This window comes from Notothenia rossii, assembly GCF_949606895.1.
Source record: "Notothenia rossii genome assembly, chromosome: 6".
In the NCBI taxonomy this organism is placed as follows: Eukaryota; Metazoa; Chordata; class Actinopteri; order Perciformes; family Nototheniidae; genus Notothenia; species Notothenia rossii.
In genome coordinates this window covers 40296089-40308951 of record NC_136909.1, presented here as the reverse complement: position 1 = coordinate 40308951, position 12863 = coordinate 40296089, and the positions used below count along the sequence as shown (strand labels likewise).

At 41.6% G+C, this 12863-nt stretch overlaps 2 protein-coding genes across 3 annotated transcripts in view; both read left to right on the top strand.

Moving 5' to 3' along the window:
- The first annotated feature begins 1016 nt into the window (after positions 1–1016).
- b3galt8 (beta-1,3-galactosyltransferase 8) lies at positions 1017–3711 on the top strand. The gene has a single exon (XM_079690710.1). The coding sequence runs from the start codon at positions 1524–1526 to the stop codon at positions 2484–2486; it is 963 nt and encodes a 320-aa protein (XP_079546836.1). The 5' UTR covers positions 1017–1523; the 3' UTR covers positions 2487–3711.
- A 3691-nt stretch (positions 3712–7402) lies between these two features.
- The window catches only part of LOC307043283 (dual specificity testis-specific protein kinase 2), a 53960-nt gene continuing 48499 nt past the window's right edge, over positions 7403–12863 (top strand). For both annotated transcript variants that reach the window (XM_079687643.1, XM_079687642.1), the window contains exon 1: positions 7403–7578. The gene's annotated coding sequence lies outside the window, so the exon portion shown is untranslated. The remainder of the gene's footprint in view (positions 7579–12863) is intronic.

Genomic DNA, 12863 nt, shown 5'->3' with positions numbered 1-12863 from the left:
AAATGTATGCTTTTTACTAAATCAGTACATGTTAATTGATTTTCTAAGGACATCTAAATGTTGGATATGTGTGTGTGTGTGTGTGTGTGTCTGTGTGTCTGTGTGTGTGTGTTGAGAATGTCCCTATTTTCAAAAATGTTCCATGTTCTTTAATTGAACAAAATAAATAATCTAAACATTAAATTGGACCTATAGTAGCCACCTTATGTCACCCTTTTACATTAATTTATAATTATAATTAGTGTTATAATTATTATTGTTTTAGGCACGTAGGACTACTAATACAACTATGTTATTATTGTTATTATTATTATTTTTGTATGATAAATGACACTAAGTTCTGCCATCTACATAGATATAGGCCTATACTATGTTTTTGGGCTGCTGCTCGGCTCGGGGTCGGGTTTCTTCGGAGGCATATCACACGGTCACGACGTAGGCACATTTCCGCGTTCTGGCAGGCCGGCCTGCGGGGTTATGGCTAGAAAGGATCCGTCTTGTGTAAATATGACGTCACGTTCTCGTTGTAACTCTCGTTGGAGCGGCTCGGAAACACACCTACAGCAGTAACATACATACACATAAATGCAGCAGTAATATTAATAGAGAAACATCAGACATAATAGTAAAACACTGAAAGGGAACATTGTATTGCACCAGGAGCTATCTTGGGACTTTTACTGCGACAACGTTGACTTGCCTGTGAATAAAAAATAAACCATAGTGTTGGTGATCTACAGTGTTGTCATTGTTCTTTGAACAGCAAGACCGCTAACACCCTATTGAAACAATCACACTCCCTGTCATTGACATAATTAATAGATGGTTTAGCTTCTCACCATCATTTGCTGTGGCCCACTGATGTTAACGATCGTAACTGAAAGGCTGCTGCCAAACGTAAACATTCAGCCACGTGACTTGCAAACTATCGCGAGAGTTTGGCTGAATGTCACGTGGCTGAATGTTTACGTTTGGCAGCAGCCTTTCAGTTACGATCGTTAACATCAGTGGGCCACAGCAAATGATGATGAGAAGCTAAACTATCTATTAATTATGTCAATGACAGGGAGTGTGAGTGTTGAAATAGGGTGTTAGCGGTCTTGCTGGTGTTCAAAGAAGAATGACAACACTGTAGATCACCAACACTATGGTTTATTTTTTATTCACAGGCAAGTCAACGTTGTCGCAGTAAAAGTCCCAAGATAGCTCCTGGTGCAATAAAATGTTCCCTTGCAGTGTTTTACTATTATGTCTGATGTTTCTCTATTAATATTGCTGCTGCATTAATGTGTATGTTGCATCATGTTACTGCTGTAGATGTGTTTCCGAGCCGCTGCGATTACAACGAGAGTTACAACGAGAACGTGACGTCATATTTACACTAGACGGATCCTTTCTAGCCATAACCGGCCTGCGGGGAGCGGCCGTCGGCCTGCTGTCACAGGAGCTCCGTGACTTCCTGTATAACCTTGTTTTACTGGGCGTGGCGTTAGGACTACAGAGTGCACAGACACTTGGGGGCCATGAGGAGAAGTTGTTTATGGAGGTTAGTGAAGTTCCTCACCGCTTTAGCACTGCTTTTCATGTCTGCTCACGTCTTGTTCTCCACACCGAGTAAAGCTCCGCCGAAGCCCAGCGCTCTTCCAGCGGAGGAGTACCGCCTCCTGTCCCCTGAGACTTACCGCTACCAGCTCAATGAGCCAGCGGTATGCCGCCACAGAAGCCCCTTCCTGCTTCTCATGGTCCCAGTGGCCCCTGGTGAGACTGTGGCCAGGCAAGCCGTCAGGTCAACATGGGGGGCTTCTGCTCCAGGCCGGGACACCTTCACTCTGTTCTATGTGGGGCTCCCTGAGTGGGTGCGGGGCACCAGCACCCAGGCCGAGTTGGAGGAGGAGAGCAGGAGACATGCTGACATAATCCAGATGGACTTCCAGGACAGTTACCACAACCTGACCATCAAGACCATGATGATGATGCACTGGCTGTCCACCCACTGCCCAAACGCCTCCTACGCCATGAAGGTGGACGCTGACATCTTTGTGAATGTGTTCCTCCTTGTGAGGAGGCTGAGGGGCTCCCCCAGGCAGGGCTTCATCACAGGCTCATTGATCAGTGACGGCCGACCCAGGAGGGATAGGAACAGTAAGTGGTATGTGTCAGAGGGGCTGTACCCGGACGACAGCTTCCCCCCATATGTGTCTGGAGCTGGGTATGTGTTCTCCGCAGACCTGGCCCCCAGGATCTCCTGGGCCTCCAGGTTTGTCAGGATGATCCCACTGGAGGACGTGTACGTGGGGCTGTGTCTGCGTGTGCTGGACGTCCGGCCCGTGTACTCCCGCAGCATGACCCTCAGGAACCTGTTTGAAATTGGACAGCTGGAGTACGACAGGTGCACTTTTGCAAAACTGGTCATTGTGAACGGATTCAAGCCGGCACAGCTGCTGCATGCGTGGCCCGACTTCTCCAGGGGCCACAGCAGCTGCTGACTGCACTTTATTAGACTGCTGCTTCACACTAGTCCAGACAAGCGATTATGAGAGAGGAGAGATAGCCATGCGGTCCACCTACCAGGGGTAGTCATTACATTTGTAATGATCAGAATCAGAAAAACTTTATTTATCCAATAATTGGGTTTCGTTGTTCAATTTCAGAATAAAATAAAATAAGAGGCGATTAAAATCGAATATAAACATAAAAAGTAAGAATAAAACAAGATTTTAAGGGAATCAGACCCATAACAGATTTGATTTGAAAAGGTCTATTTCTGATCACAAATTTGATGTATCTTTTCAGATTTTGTTATTATATTTCAATTGAAAATCCTGGTTAGTTTAATTCCAGGTTTCAAGGTAACATTACTCTTTACATATTATTAAGTCTGTTTCATTCTTCAATAACAAAAGCAGAAAGTGTGCAGCTTTATGCTTTTCTGTCATCATAAACTGAAGAGATTCATGGTTACATTGATCAGGTTAGTCATGTAAGACAAAGAAAAGCAAGAATGCTTATTAACTTTGTGTTGCTTGACAGGTTTCAGCTATCAGGGAATACAATCAAGGCCTTACTTTATAGAGACAATAAAGAATGTAGTTCTCAAATATTTAATGCACTAATCAATCAGCAACACATGACCACGTCTTAGTCGGTCAGTTCACGAGAACATGCTGTTTTTTATTCCATTCCTAGACAAAAACAGGGTGCAATCACGTCGGTATGCAGGTAATTCATCTCACAAGCCATAATCAATATAGATAATGTATCTGTAGACCTGAAGGAAACTGTTAAAGAGCAGTTGATTCTAACTCTAATTTATGAATCCAAAGTGCTGAAAGCCTCACCCTCAGAGTCCTTACACCGAAGACTATTTAAACATGTCTATTTTAGTATTGATGCTCTTTTTCTCTAGCTAGTGCCTGCTGTATTTATGTCTGTGTTGTAGTTTCGCAAGACAGCCAGCAGGTGACAGTATGTGCAAGCAGATGTCCTTCTGTTTACCCAGTGCCTCATGCAGAGAGATGGTGATCACCATTATGTATACAATGATGGGGTTTGTTCATTTATTTTTGTATATGTTATGTTTGACTGTTTGATACTGCTGACTGTGATATGCTGTTCACCAATATGCCCCCTTCACTAGATATTGACGCAATATTTCTTAACGCATACTTGTTTTAAGTGAGTCAATTTATAATAAACTATCAGTGAAATTCAGTGGATTTCTGCTGCTGCTACTTGGTCATAACTGGAAACTTTTTTGTTTGTCATGCTGGAATAAATGCTGTTTCCATAAGGCAGCGTTTCTCAAAGTTTGGGAGAGATGTGATAGGTGGGTCGCGAATGGACACGATGAACGGGAGATTATTATTATTATACAGCGGCGCTGTGAAAGTCCACGGCCCCCTATATGCCAGAGCCAGCGGCCCACCGAAGGCAGCAGCCCACCAACGGCAGCGGCCCACCGGGAAAAGTCCCGAATCTCCCGATGGCCAATCCGAGCTTGCTCACACACTCACAACTGAAACTAAAATCATTTACAGACATATGTAAAAATCTCTCATACACACACACACACACGCACACACACACACACACACACACACACACACACACACACACACACACACACACACACACACACACACACACACACACACACACACACACACACACACACACACACACACACACACACACACGATGATGGAATAATCAACCTTGTGAGCTCAACACAATCTTTGATGAGGGACAGTCGGGAAGAAAAGCAATGTGGAGCGGCAACTCACCACAGGAGTTTAACCGTGACACTTTAAAACACTGAAAACGGGTCCCACAGACCCAAAACAGCACACAGAGGTTAAAGGTAAGCATATTATAATGTTAAAATGTTAGCTGGCCAGCTCTGTTGTGATTGGCCAACTGCTTAGAGATGTCCCGCCCCTTAGCCTATCACGTACAATGTGTTGGAGTGTTAGCCAATAGAAGCGCAAGTGTTACGTAGTGATGTCACCATGTTACAGAAGTAAACAAAGGAGTCCAATGGAGGCGTTTCCAGGCAGTATCTGAACCACCGACTGATTGAATTACAGATTCACTGATTTATTGAATCACTGACATTCTGACTCAATGATTCGCTGAGACTCAAAGACTCACTGTCCATCACTGGTGAAAAGGAACTTTTTAGCTGGCAATACTTCTTTACTTTTACTTAAAGAGCCTGTGACACGAACCCAACAAATGTTGTGCAATGAAACAGTGGGCTACTAGTAATCTCGAACCGTCAGTTTAAAAAAGAAAAAGCGATACCGTTCCGATAAATATCAATAATTTCGAACATCGCGGGAAAATTCCTTCGACTCATTTTGAGGTTTTGGGGCAAGCCGGAAGTGACGTCAATGCGGGAACGCTTCACTGTGCGGCGAGAGAGCCAAACACGGACAAAGTGTGTTGTCATTCGTAGAAATTGTGAATTACTGAGTTTAGGCACGTTAATAAGGTTTTAATGAAGTTGACTACAGTATATTCATATTTGTCAGTGCTTTCATGTCAATTCGGCGAACATAAACATAAATGATCGTGGTGAAGATGATGATTAAATTAGGATTAAAAATCGGTAGTGAGAGCTGCTGAATTTCCTCCCGTCGGATGTGATATAAAAACAAATCGATTATTTTTGTAGTTGTAAACTCAAGTGGATGAAACTACATTTATTAGTGCTTTCATGTCAATTCGGCGAACATATGATACATTAAATGATCGTGAGGATGATGATTTAAAAATCTTTTGTTTGAGCTGGTCTGTATTTCCTGATGAGAAAACAAACCTTAGCTTTTTGTAGTTGCAGTTAGTGGGCGTTGGACGCGGGGGTACGCCGTACCCCCACTTATTTGAAGCATGATTTCTTTTTTTAATAGTCTAATACATCTAAAATCATTGCCAGTGTTATCAGTTGCAAGTGTGTGTTTGTTGTAATAATGACGAAAACATAATAGGCAGATTTCACAGTAATTATAATAAAAACGTAGCTCAAGCATTTATGCAACTTGATTTGAAGCGTGTGTGTGTGAGGGGCAGAACTGTGTGTGTAGGGTGACCAGGTGTCCCGCACTGTGCGGGACTGCACACACAGCATTTGTATTATTTGTCCCGCGTCCCACACATTGAGACTATGTCCCGCATTTGAGTGATAGTCGCGCAGAAAGGCCGGATCGGTTCGCTGACAGCCGGCACCGCCCTTTATTATTATATTCTCTAAACGGCATCATGTAAGTTGCGCTGACAGGCGACACAGAGGTCCCCAAGCCCCCCCCCCCTGTTGACAGTTCACGAGCGCGTCCATAGGGTCTCCCGTCCACCCACCACCCCGTCCACCCAGTAAAAACATCCCCACTACACCACTGGTTGTAGTAGTACACCAACATGGATTAAACGTGTGTTTTTTTTTACCACAATGTTGGGGAAATTAATGGATAAAATGCACGGATTATTATTATTATTATTATTCCCACTCCGATCGGGACACTAGGTCCACCGTTTCCCCGCAGCGAGGCTCCCCCCATTGACAGTTTACGTGGGCTGGGCTGGGTGCAGTGGCGGACTGGCCATCGGGACGAATCCCGATGGGCCGGTACCGAAGTGGGCCGGTCGGATAAGTCACTAGCACATCCCCCACTCCCCCCGTTGACAATTTACTAGTGGTACCGAAGTGGGCCGGTCGAGAGTCCTGGGCTGATTTTTAGTCCCAGTCCACCACTGGCTACATGACCGTATGATCGCCCATATTGACGCACCTAATTCCTAAACTTCTAACAGATACAAAATTATCCTTCAGCCTCATATGAGCTCTCAGACACGTTCAAAATTAAACTGTCATCGCTGTCTGAGCTTGCTGCTGTGTGCCCCATCGTGCGTTTACATGCAGATGCTGGGATCCTGAACGGTGCAGCTGGAGCGCTGTGCCCGCAATGACGTCACACATAATTTGGCGGGACTCGAAGAATCCCCGAGAAGATCTAGAAAATTGTCAACATTGAAGGGCAGATTAATGGTTACAAATATCCAAAATCAGTTCAGTAACGGTTTTCAAGGGGACAATATTTACTCAAATTGATGGGTTTGGATGATGGGGGAAACTGGTGTCACAGGCTCTTTAAGTAACATTTTTAATTCAGTACTTTTTCTTGTAGGCCTACTTACGTATTTTCCGACCAAAGTATTTCTACTTTTACTTAAAGGTGGGGCAAGTTTGAGAAACCTGCTCGAGATACACTTTTTGTTATATTCCATGGAATGCTCTTAACATCCCGATAGCAATGAATATCTTAAGTGCTTTGACAAAAAATCCATAAAAAAATGCCATCTGTGGAAGCCGTGGTACTGTAAAAAGCACGACCAATCATCTGAGCCGGCTCGGCTAAAATAACTGGATGGCCTACCTGCCTGTCAGCCTTCCATCTGTGCACAAACTTATCTCGTGCCGTCATTGGTCATGTGCGCGTTCGTGTGTGTTGGAGGAGGGGCTCTGTAAGGAAGTGGCAGATTTTTTCCGGCTGTGTATTTTCAAATTCTAGCGCACTCGAGCTGGTTTCTCCAAAATTACCTACCCCACCTTTAAGTTAAGGATCTAAGTACTATTTCAACCACTGCTGTCAATCAATATGACTAAGTGTGACAGACAGATTACATGTAGCTCTCAGTGATAGCACCATAGAGTAAAGTGGGTTCACAAAAGGAATATATAAAAACTGTTATATAAAATACCGCTATCATGAACTCAGCCTGCCAAGTGAAAGTGTAAACCCGCAGCTCAGACTGGCAGGCTCTCTCTCTCTCTCTCTCTCTCTCTCTCTCTCTCTCTCTCTCTCTCTCTCTCTCTCTCTCTCTCTCTCTCTCCTGGGGTGGAGCTCCATCCACCAACGCGCTGCGGCTCTAGTTCCGACCATAAAACACGCACTGCAGCCCCGCGAGCTGAGCTGCACGACTCTGCTGAGAGGAACGACTTTGAAGCACCGGCAGCACGGACACGATGCAGAAGAGCTCACCGACGGTATAAAGCGACCACAGCACCGGGCCTGAACCTGTGTGAGTACCCTGCCTGCTGTCTTCTGTGTCGGGGAAACTTTCAGATGACAGTCACAAGTGTAAAGAGCTGTACAGCAAGTCTGCTCACCATGCTGATCCACAGGAGGTGGAGGAGACCAGAGAGGGAGAATATCTTAGATCTGTTGGAGAAAAATAACCAGAGTATAAATACTCTGTTACAAGTCCTGTAATCAAAATGTTACTCAAGTAAAAGTACAAAAGTATTAGCATCTAAAATGTGCAGATTGGACCATTTCAGAATAATATACGTATAGGCTATGATATGTTTTATATGTATTGATCATTAAAGTGTTCTCAAAGCTGTTAAAGGTGCAGCTAGTTTGAATGACTTTGTATACTGCAGGGTAGCTTGTGAATTTACTCTAGGTGGAATTAAAGTCTGATTTAACACTTGATTATATTTCACATCATTCATCCACATCCGTAAAGTAACTAAAGGTATGCCTACTAAATATATGTAGAGGAGTAAAAGTACACCCTTTTCCTCCTAATTGTAGTCGGGTAGAAGCACAAAGTAGCATACAATTGAAATACTCAAGTCAAGTACAAGTATCTCAAAAGTGTACTTAAGAACAGTACTTGAGCAAGTGTACTTAGTTACTTCAGAACTCTGGAAGAGACTTTAACAACCAGCTTAAACATGACTGACTTTACAACTGACCAGCTTCCTTACAGGAATTCCTCCAGGTACAAACTTGTATGAGCAGTGATGGAAGAAGTATTCAGATCCATTAATTACTTAAAAGTACCAAACAATGTTATAAAAACTCAACTACTATTTTTTCATTCGAACATAGCTACAGTGTAGTTATGCCAAGGAAAATCTTAGGTCACAGGCTTCTCCAACAGTGAATAATAACACAGATAAACAGAAAAATATAGTGCAAGTACAGTAAATAGTAAATACAAAAAGAAAAATAGTTTAAAAAGTGAAATAGTGCAATAAGAGTCTATATGCAAGTTATTGGAATGATATATTAGAGAAATAGATAAATAATTACTAAGTAGCAGATTAATGTTATGGATGTTGTTTCAGAAGTTCAGGTGTTTAGCAGTCTTATTGCCTATGGGATGAAACTGTCTCTGAATCTGGTGGTTTCAGTCCGGTACTTAAGGTCGTAATTCTGAAGAAACATGTGATCAATTATTATATATGACATTTTGAGATTTTTTATATTGTTGCATCAAGTAGCATTTTACCTTTGTAGACAAACAACGTTCTGATAATTATTGCTGTTCAGAATTTTTCGTCATATATTGGATATAGTTTAACTCTTTTAAATAGTGGAGTAGAAGTATATCATTAAAACAGAAATACTCAAGATAAGTAAAAGTACTTCCAAATAGTGCGTACGTACAGTACTTGGGTACATGTACAGTTACTTTACACCAATGCTAATGAGGTCAAACTTGAGTTATCACCGTGACACCTTGCAGCGGTTCCCAACCTTGGGATTGGGACCCCCCTTGCGGCCCAAAGAAGGTTTCTTTGTGCATTTCCTTTGCAGTCATTTGATAAATATTTATTTGTGGTAATGCACTGTCAAAAGTGCCCGAATGCGGCTCTTGAACTCTGATTTCATTGGTCATGTTGCAGGTTCCTCTCCAAATGTCGTTTTAAAACCTTTAATATTTCAGGTGATATTTCTCTTCTATGTGATAGATAACTTTAGAGGTGCACTAATCAGTATTTTTACAACAGCGGGTCTTGAGGCATATGGTCTTGAAAAGATGTTGACTGCTCCGAAGCTTCCCACAGAGTTTTACTATTAGCATCTTTTCACTCATTGTTTTGGTTCTCACCATTAAATAAGGGATAATATGCAGCAAGCTGTCATTTTTGTAAAGCAGATTTTATCAATAGTTTGACACATCATATTGCTCAACCTGATTTTATTGATTTAAAAACGATTGTTCTTCTTCTGATAGGAAACATTTCATGCTCTTGTAGCAACAGCTGGAACTGCAGCTAGAACCAGGTTTTCTTAAAATGAGGGCAATTAGGGCTGTGCGATTATGGCAAAAATCATAATCACGATTATTTGGGTCAATAATTGATATCACGATTATTTTGACGATTATTCATTGACCATTTATTGAACTTTAAAACAAATAATATTTTACCAATAAACAAGATCAACAAATATGTTGGAGCGCACTTCCAAAACCATAGTAAACATATATTAATATGATAAATAAAAATAAATTAGACCAAAATAAATTAAATCAAATATGTTGCAGTGCACTGTCAAAACCTACTGAAAACTCCTTAACATAGCCACAATGTTGGTAAAACATATTCAACATATTCCACTCAGTTAAATGTTGAAGGCTGGCCAACCGTCATGGTCCAGAAGTAACAGAAAAAATAAATGTTGAACTACAATTTAAGACCAAATAAAAATGTTTTGGCCACCATGGTCACACCATGCTGGTAGGGCTGCTCATGTCGTCTCTTAAAGATTTTTTGCGACAAACACCAGCCTGTTTACATGGTCTGGTTTCAGAGATGAGCGCAGGCAGGTGATAATATTGCCACCTGTACTGAAGACCCTCTCTGAAGAACTTGTGGCAGTGCTGCATATGACACAGGAAAAAAAAGAAAAGACTCTGAACCCTTTCTTTGCCATTATATAAAAACAGTGTTGCTACAAAAGTATAAATTAGGCTTACTAATAAGACAACACAGATCTGAAGCTACACAGGAATCTGCTGCCAAAGTGCAATAAAAAAGACAACATTAATAGAATCAAATCCATTTTTTGTTGCATTTTAGAGTATCAAAAGAAATGCCTTTTTAAAATAGGATGCAAGCAACACTAGTTTGTTAACCTGAATTGATAATAGACCAATGGTTCTCAACTGGTGGGTCGCGACCCAAAAGTGGGTCGCTGACCCGTTTCGAGTTGGTCGCGGATGTGTGAGTGAAGAAAAAAAAATTGGAAGTCTTTTTTCTTTTTTCGGGGGAAAAAGTCAAACTTTTATTTTGAAGGCCCGATTTTCTAACGCTGTGCATGCAGTCGGCGTTGGACTGGAAGTACCGGAGACCATACACGGTTTTGAAAACTTCTGTCACGTAGTGATCATCTTCTCAATAAAATATCTTTGCTGATGTTTTTTCAAGTCTTCTGGCCAATCAGAATCAAGATTGTTGTCGGAAGTCCCCACGGAGAATAACTTTGCTGTAGAACTCTTCTTTATACATCCATGGGTACAACTTCAGATAAAAATGAACACATAATGAAATATGACCCCCGGTTTGATGATTGACAGGTCACAGAACAATTGGAGCTATCTACCGTTACCCACAATTTAAAGTAAGTCACACAGAATATCTCCTCTTTACTTTTCTCGCAGCAAGATATCAGAACAAAGTGAAAAACAAACAATGGCATAAAATATTATTAATATGTCGGGTAGTAATACATTTATTTATTTTCTTCTCAGAGTGTACCAGAATGCATAGTTTATGTTAGTATTTCAAAAAATATCCTGGGGGAGAATCCCCCCAGACCCCCCTGCTGGGGTTGGGTTTTCAGCATGTGTGCCTTTTTATATAGTTCAGCTTTGATTCCATCATCTCATTAAACCTTTTTTAAAAGCATACTTTAGTTCTGTGAAGGGATATAAGGGATACGTATATGCACTGTACTTCACTTTTATTAATATTGTATGCTGAAAAGCATATATATTACAGCACGTTTTTTTGTTGAATAGATTTGAGTGCTTCAAAATGTTGGGTCGCGATGAATTGACCAAGTAAAAAGTGGTCCCGAGGCCTGACCAGTTGAAAACCACTGTAATAGACTATAATCAATTTAAACAGAACAGATCTAATGTTTGCATTCTTATACCATTTTGTACAATAATTATAATGAATAAGTTCAAACAAACTAAAACGTATAGCTGATTAATAACGGTATCTAACTTGAGTTTTTATTATATCAAAAACCTGTTGAAATGCTACTATTAGTTTTGCTGTCCCCCAAAAGCACGTCGGCAGCCTCCAGGAATGCTTCTGTCACAACTTTGCCGTCTTTGAAAGACTTCATGTGTTTCTCAAGAACGTGACTGACACCATAAGATGCTATGGTAGCAGCCTTGCTCTTGTTGTTGGGCCTGGTGAAAATGGACTGCTGTGCATTTAGCTGTCCTTTCAGGTCCCTCCCCTTTTGGGAGTGTAGGGCAGAATTAGGAGGGAATTCCGTCTCGTAGCTTTTGTGCAATGTTTTGAAATGCCGCTCCTAAATTACCCTTCTTCGATAAAGCCACACTCGCATTGCAGATGAGACAGATGGACTTTGAATTCGAATAGATAAAAAAATAATCATCCTCCCACTCGGAGTGAAAATGATATATTTTGGGCTTTTTTGCTTCTGCCATAATTGCGGTCTTGTCACTCCTGTTTACACGGACAACGTCAGCGAAATAGTGGCCACCACCCGACACATGGGGTGACGCCGGCCAATCACAAAGCTTTGATGCGTTCAAGTTTATTATTCTGGCACAGGAAGATTATGTTATGGACATTAAAGATAAAACAGAATATTGTTGTTCTATTTTTAGACACATCTCGCGATCGACTGGGAATCTCCCGCGACCCTTCTTTTTAACAATTTGCTGCTCTTGTACTGACATCTTCGGTCTCGTTGAACACTCACAACACACGTCACTCCCACGTGGTCGAGTGGGCTTTTAGGGAGGGTCGAAAGCCCACCCAACAAAATTATCGTATTTTGTCAATTATGCTGTTTTCCATAATCGTCGCAAGCCATAATCGTAATCGCGATTAAAATACAATTAATTGCACAGCCCTAACGGCAATGCTGATTGAGGGGTTTCTCTGCCTCGTAACCAAGTCTGTTCATATTTTCTTTTCCATTAACCAGTCTTTAAACACGGCCAGAGCCCATACCGTGTTCCCTTACTGTTTACTTGTTGTGTTTACTTCCTGTCTGTCTTCTTCTGCCGTCTCTTTAGTGTCTACTTATTATCTGTCTTCTGCTGATTTATTTGATGTCCAGTTCCCTATCTTTTATCCTCTTTCCTTGTCTTGCGCTCTTTTTCTTTTCTTTACTGGGGACAGTTTAGCCATCATGAATCCAAAGTGTTGTGCTATCCACAAATAGAAACCCCTAAAAGTATTCCATTGTGTTTTCTGATGGAGTAACAATAGACCAAATGCAGCTGCCGTTTAATTGACTGGACTTCTTTCTGCGGATTGCTATGACTGCACATGGTCCCCTGCGATTTAGATATAGATA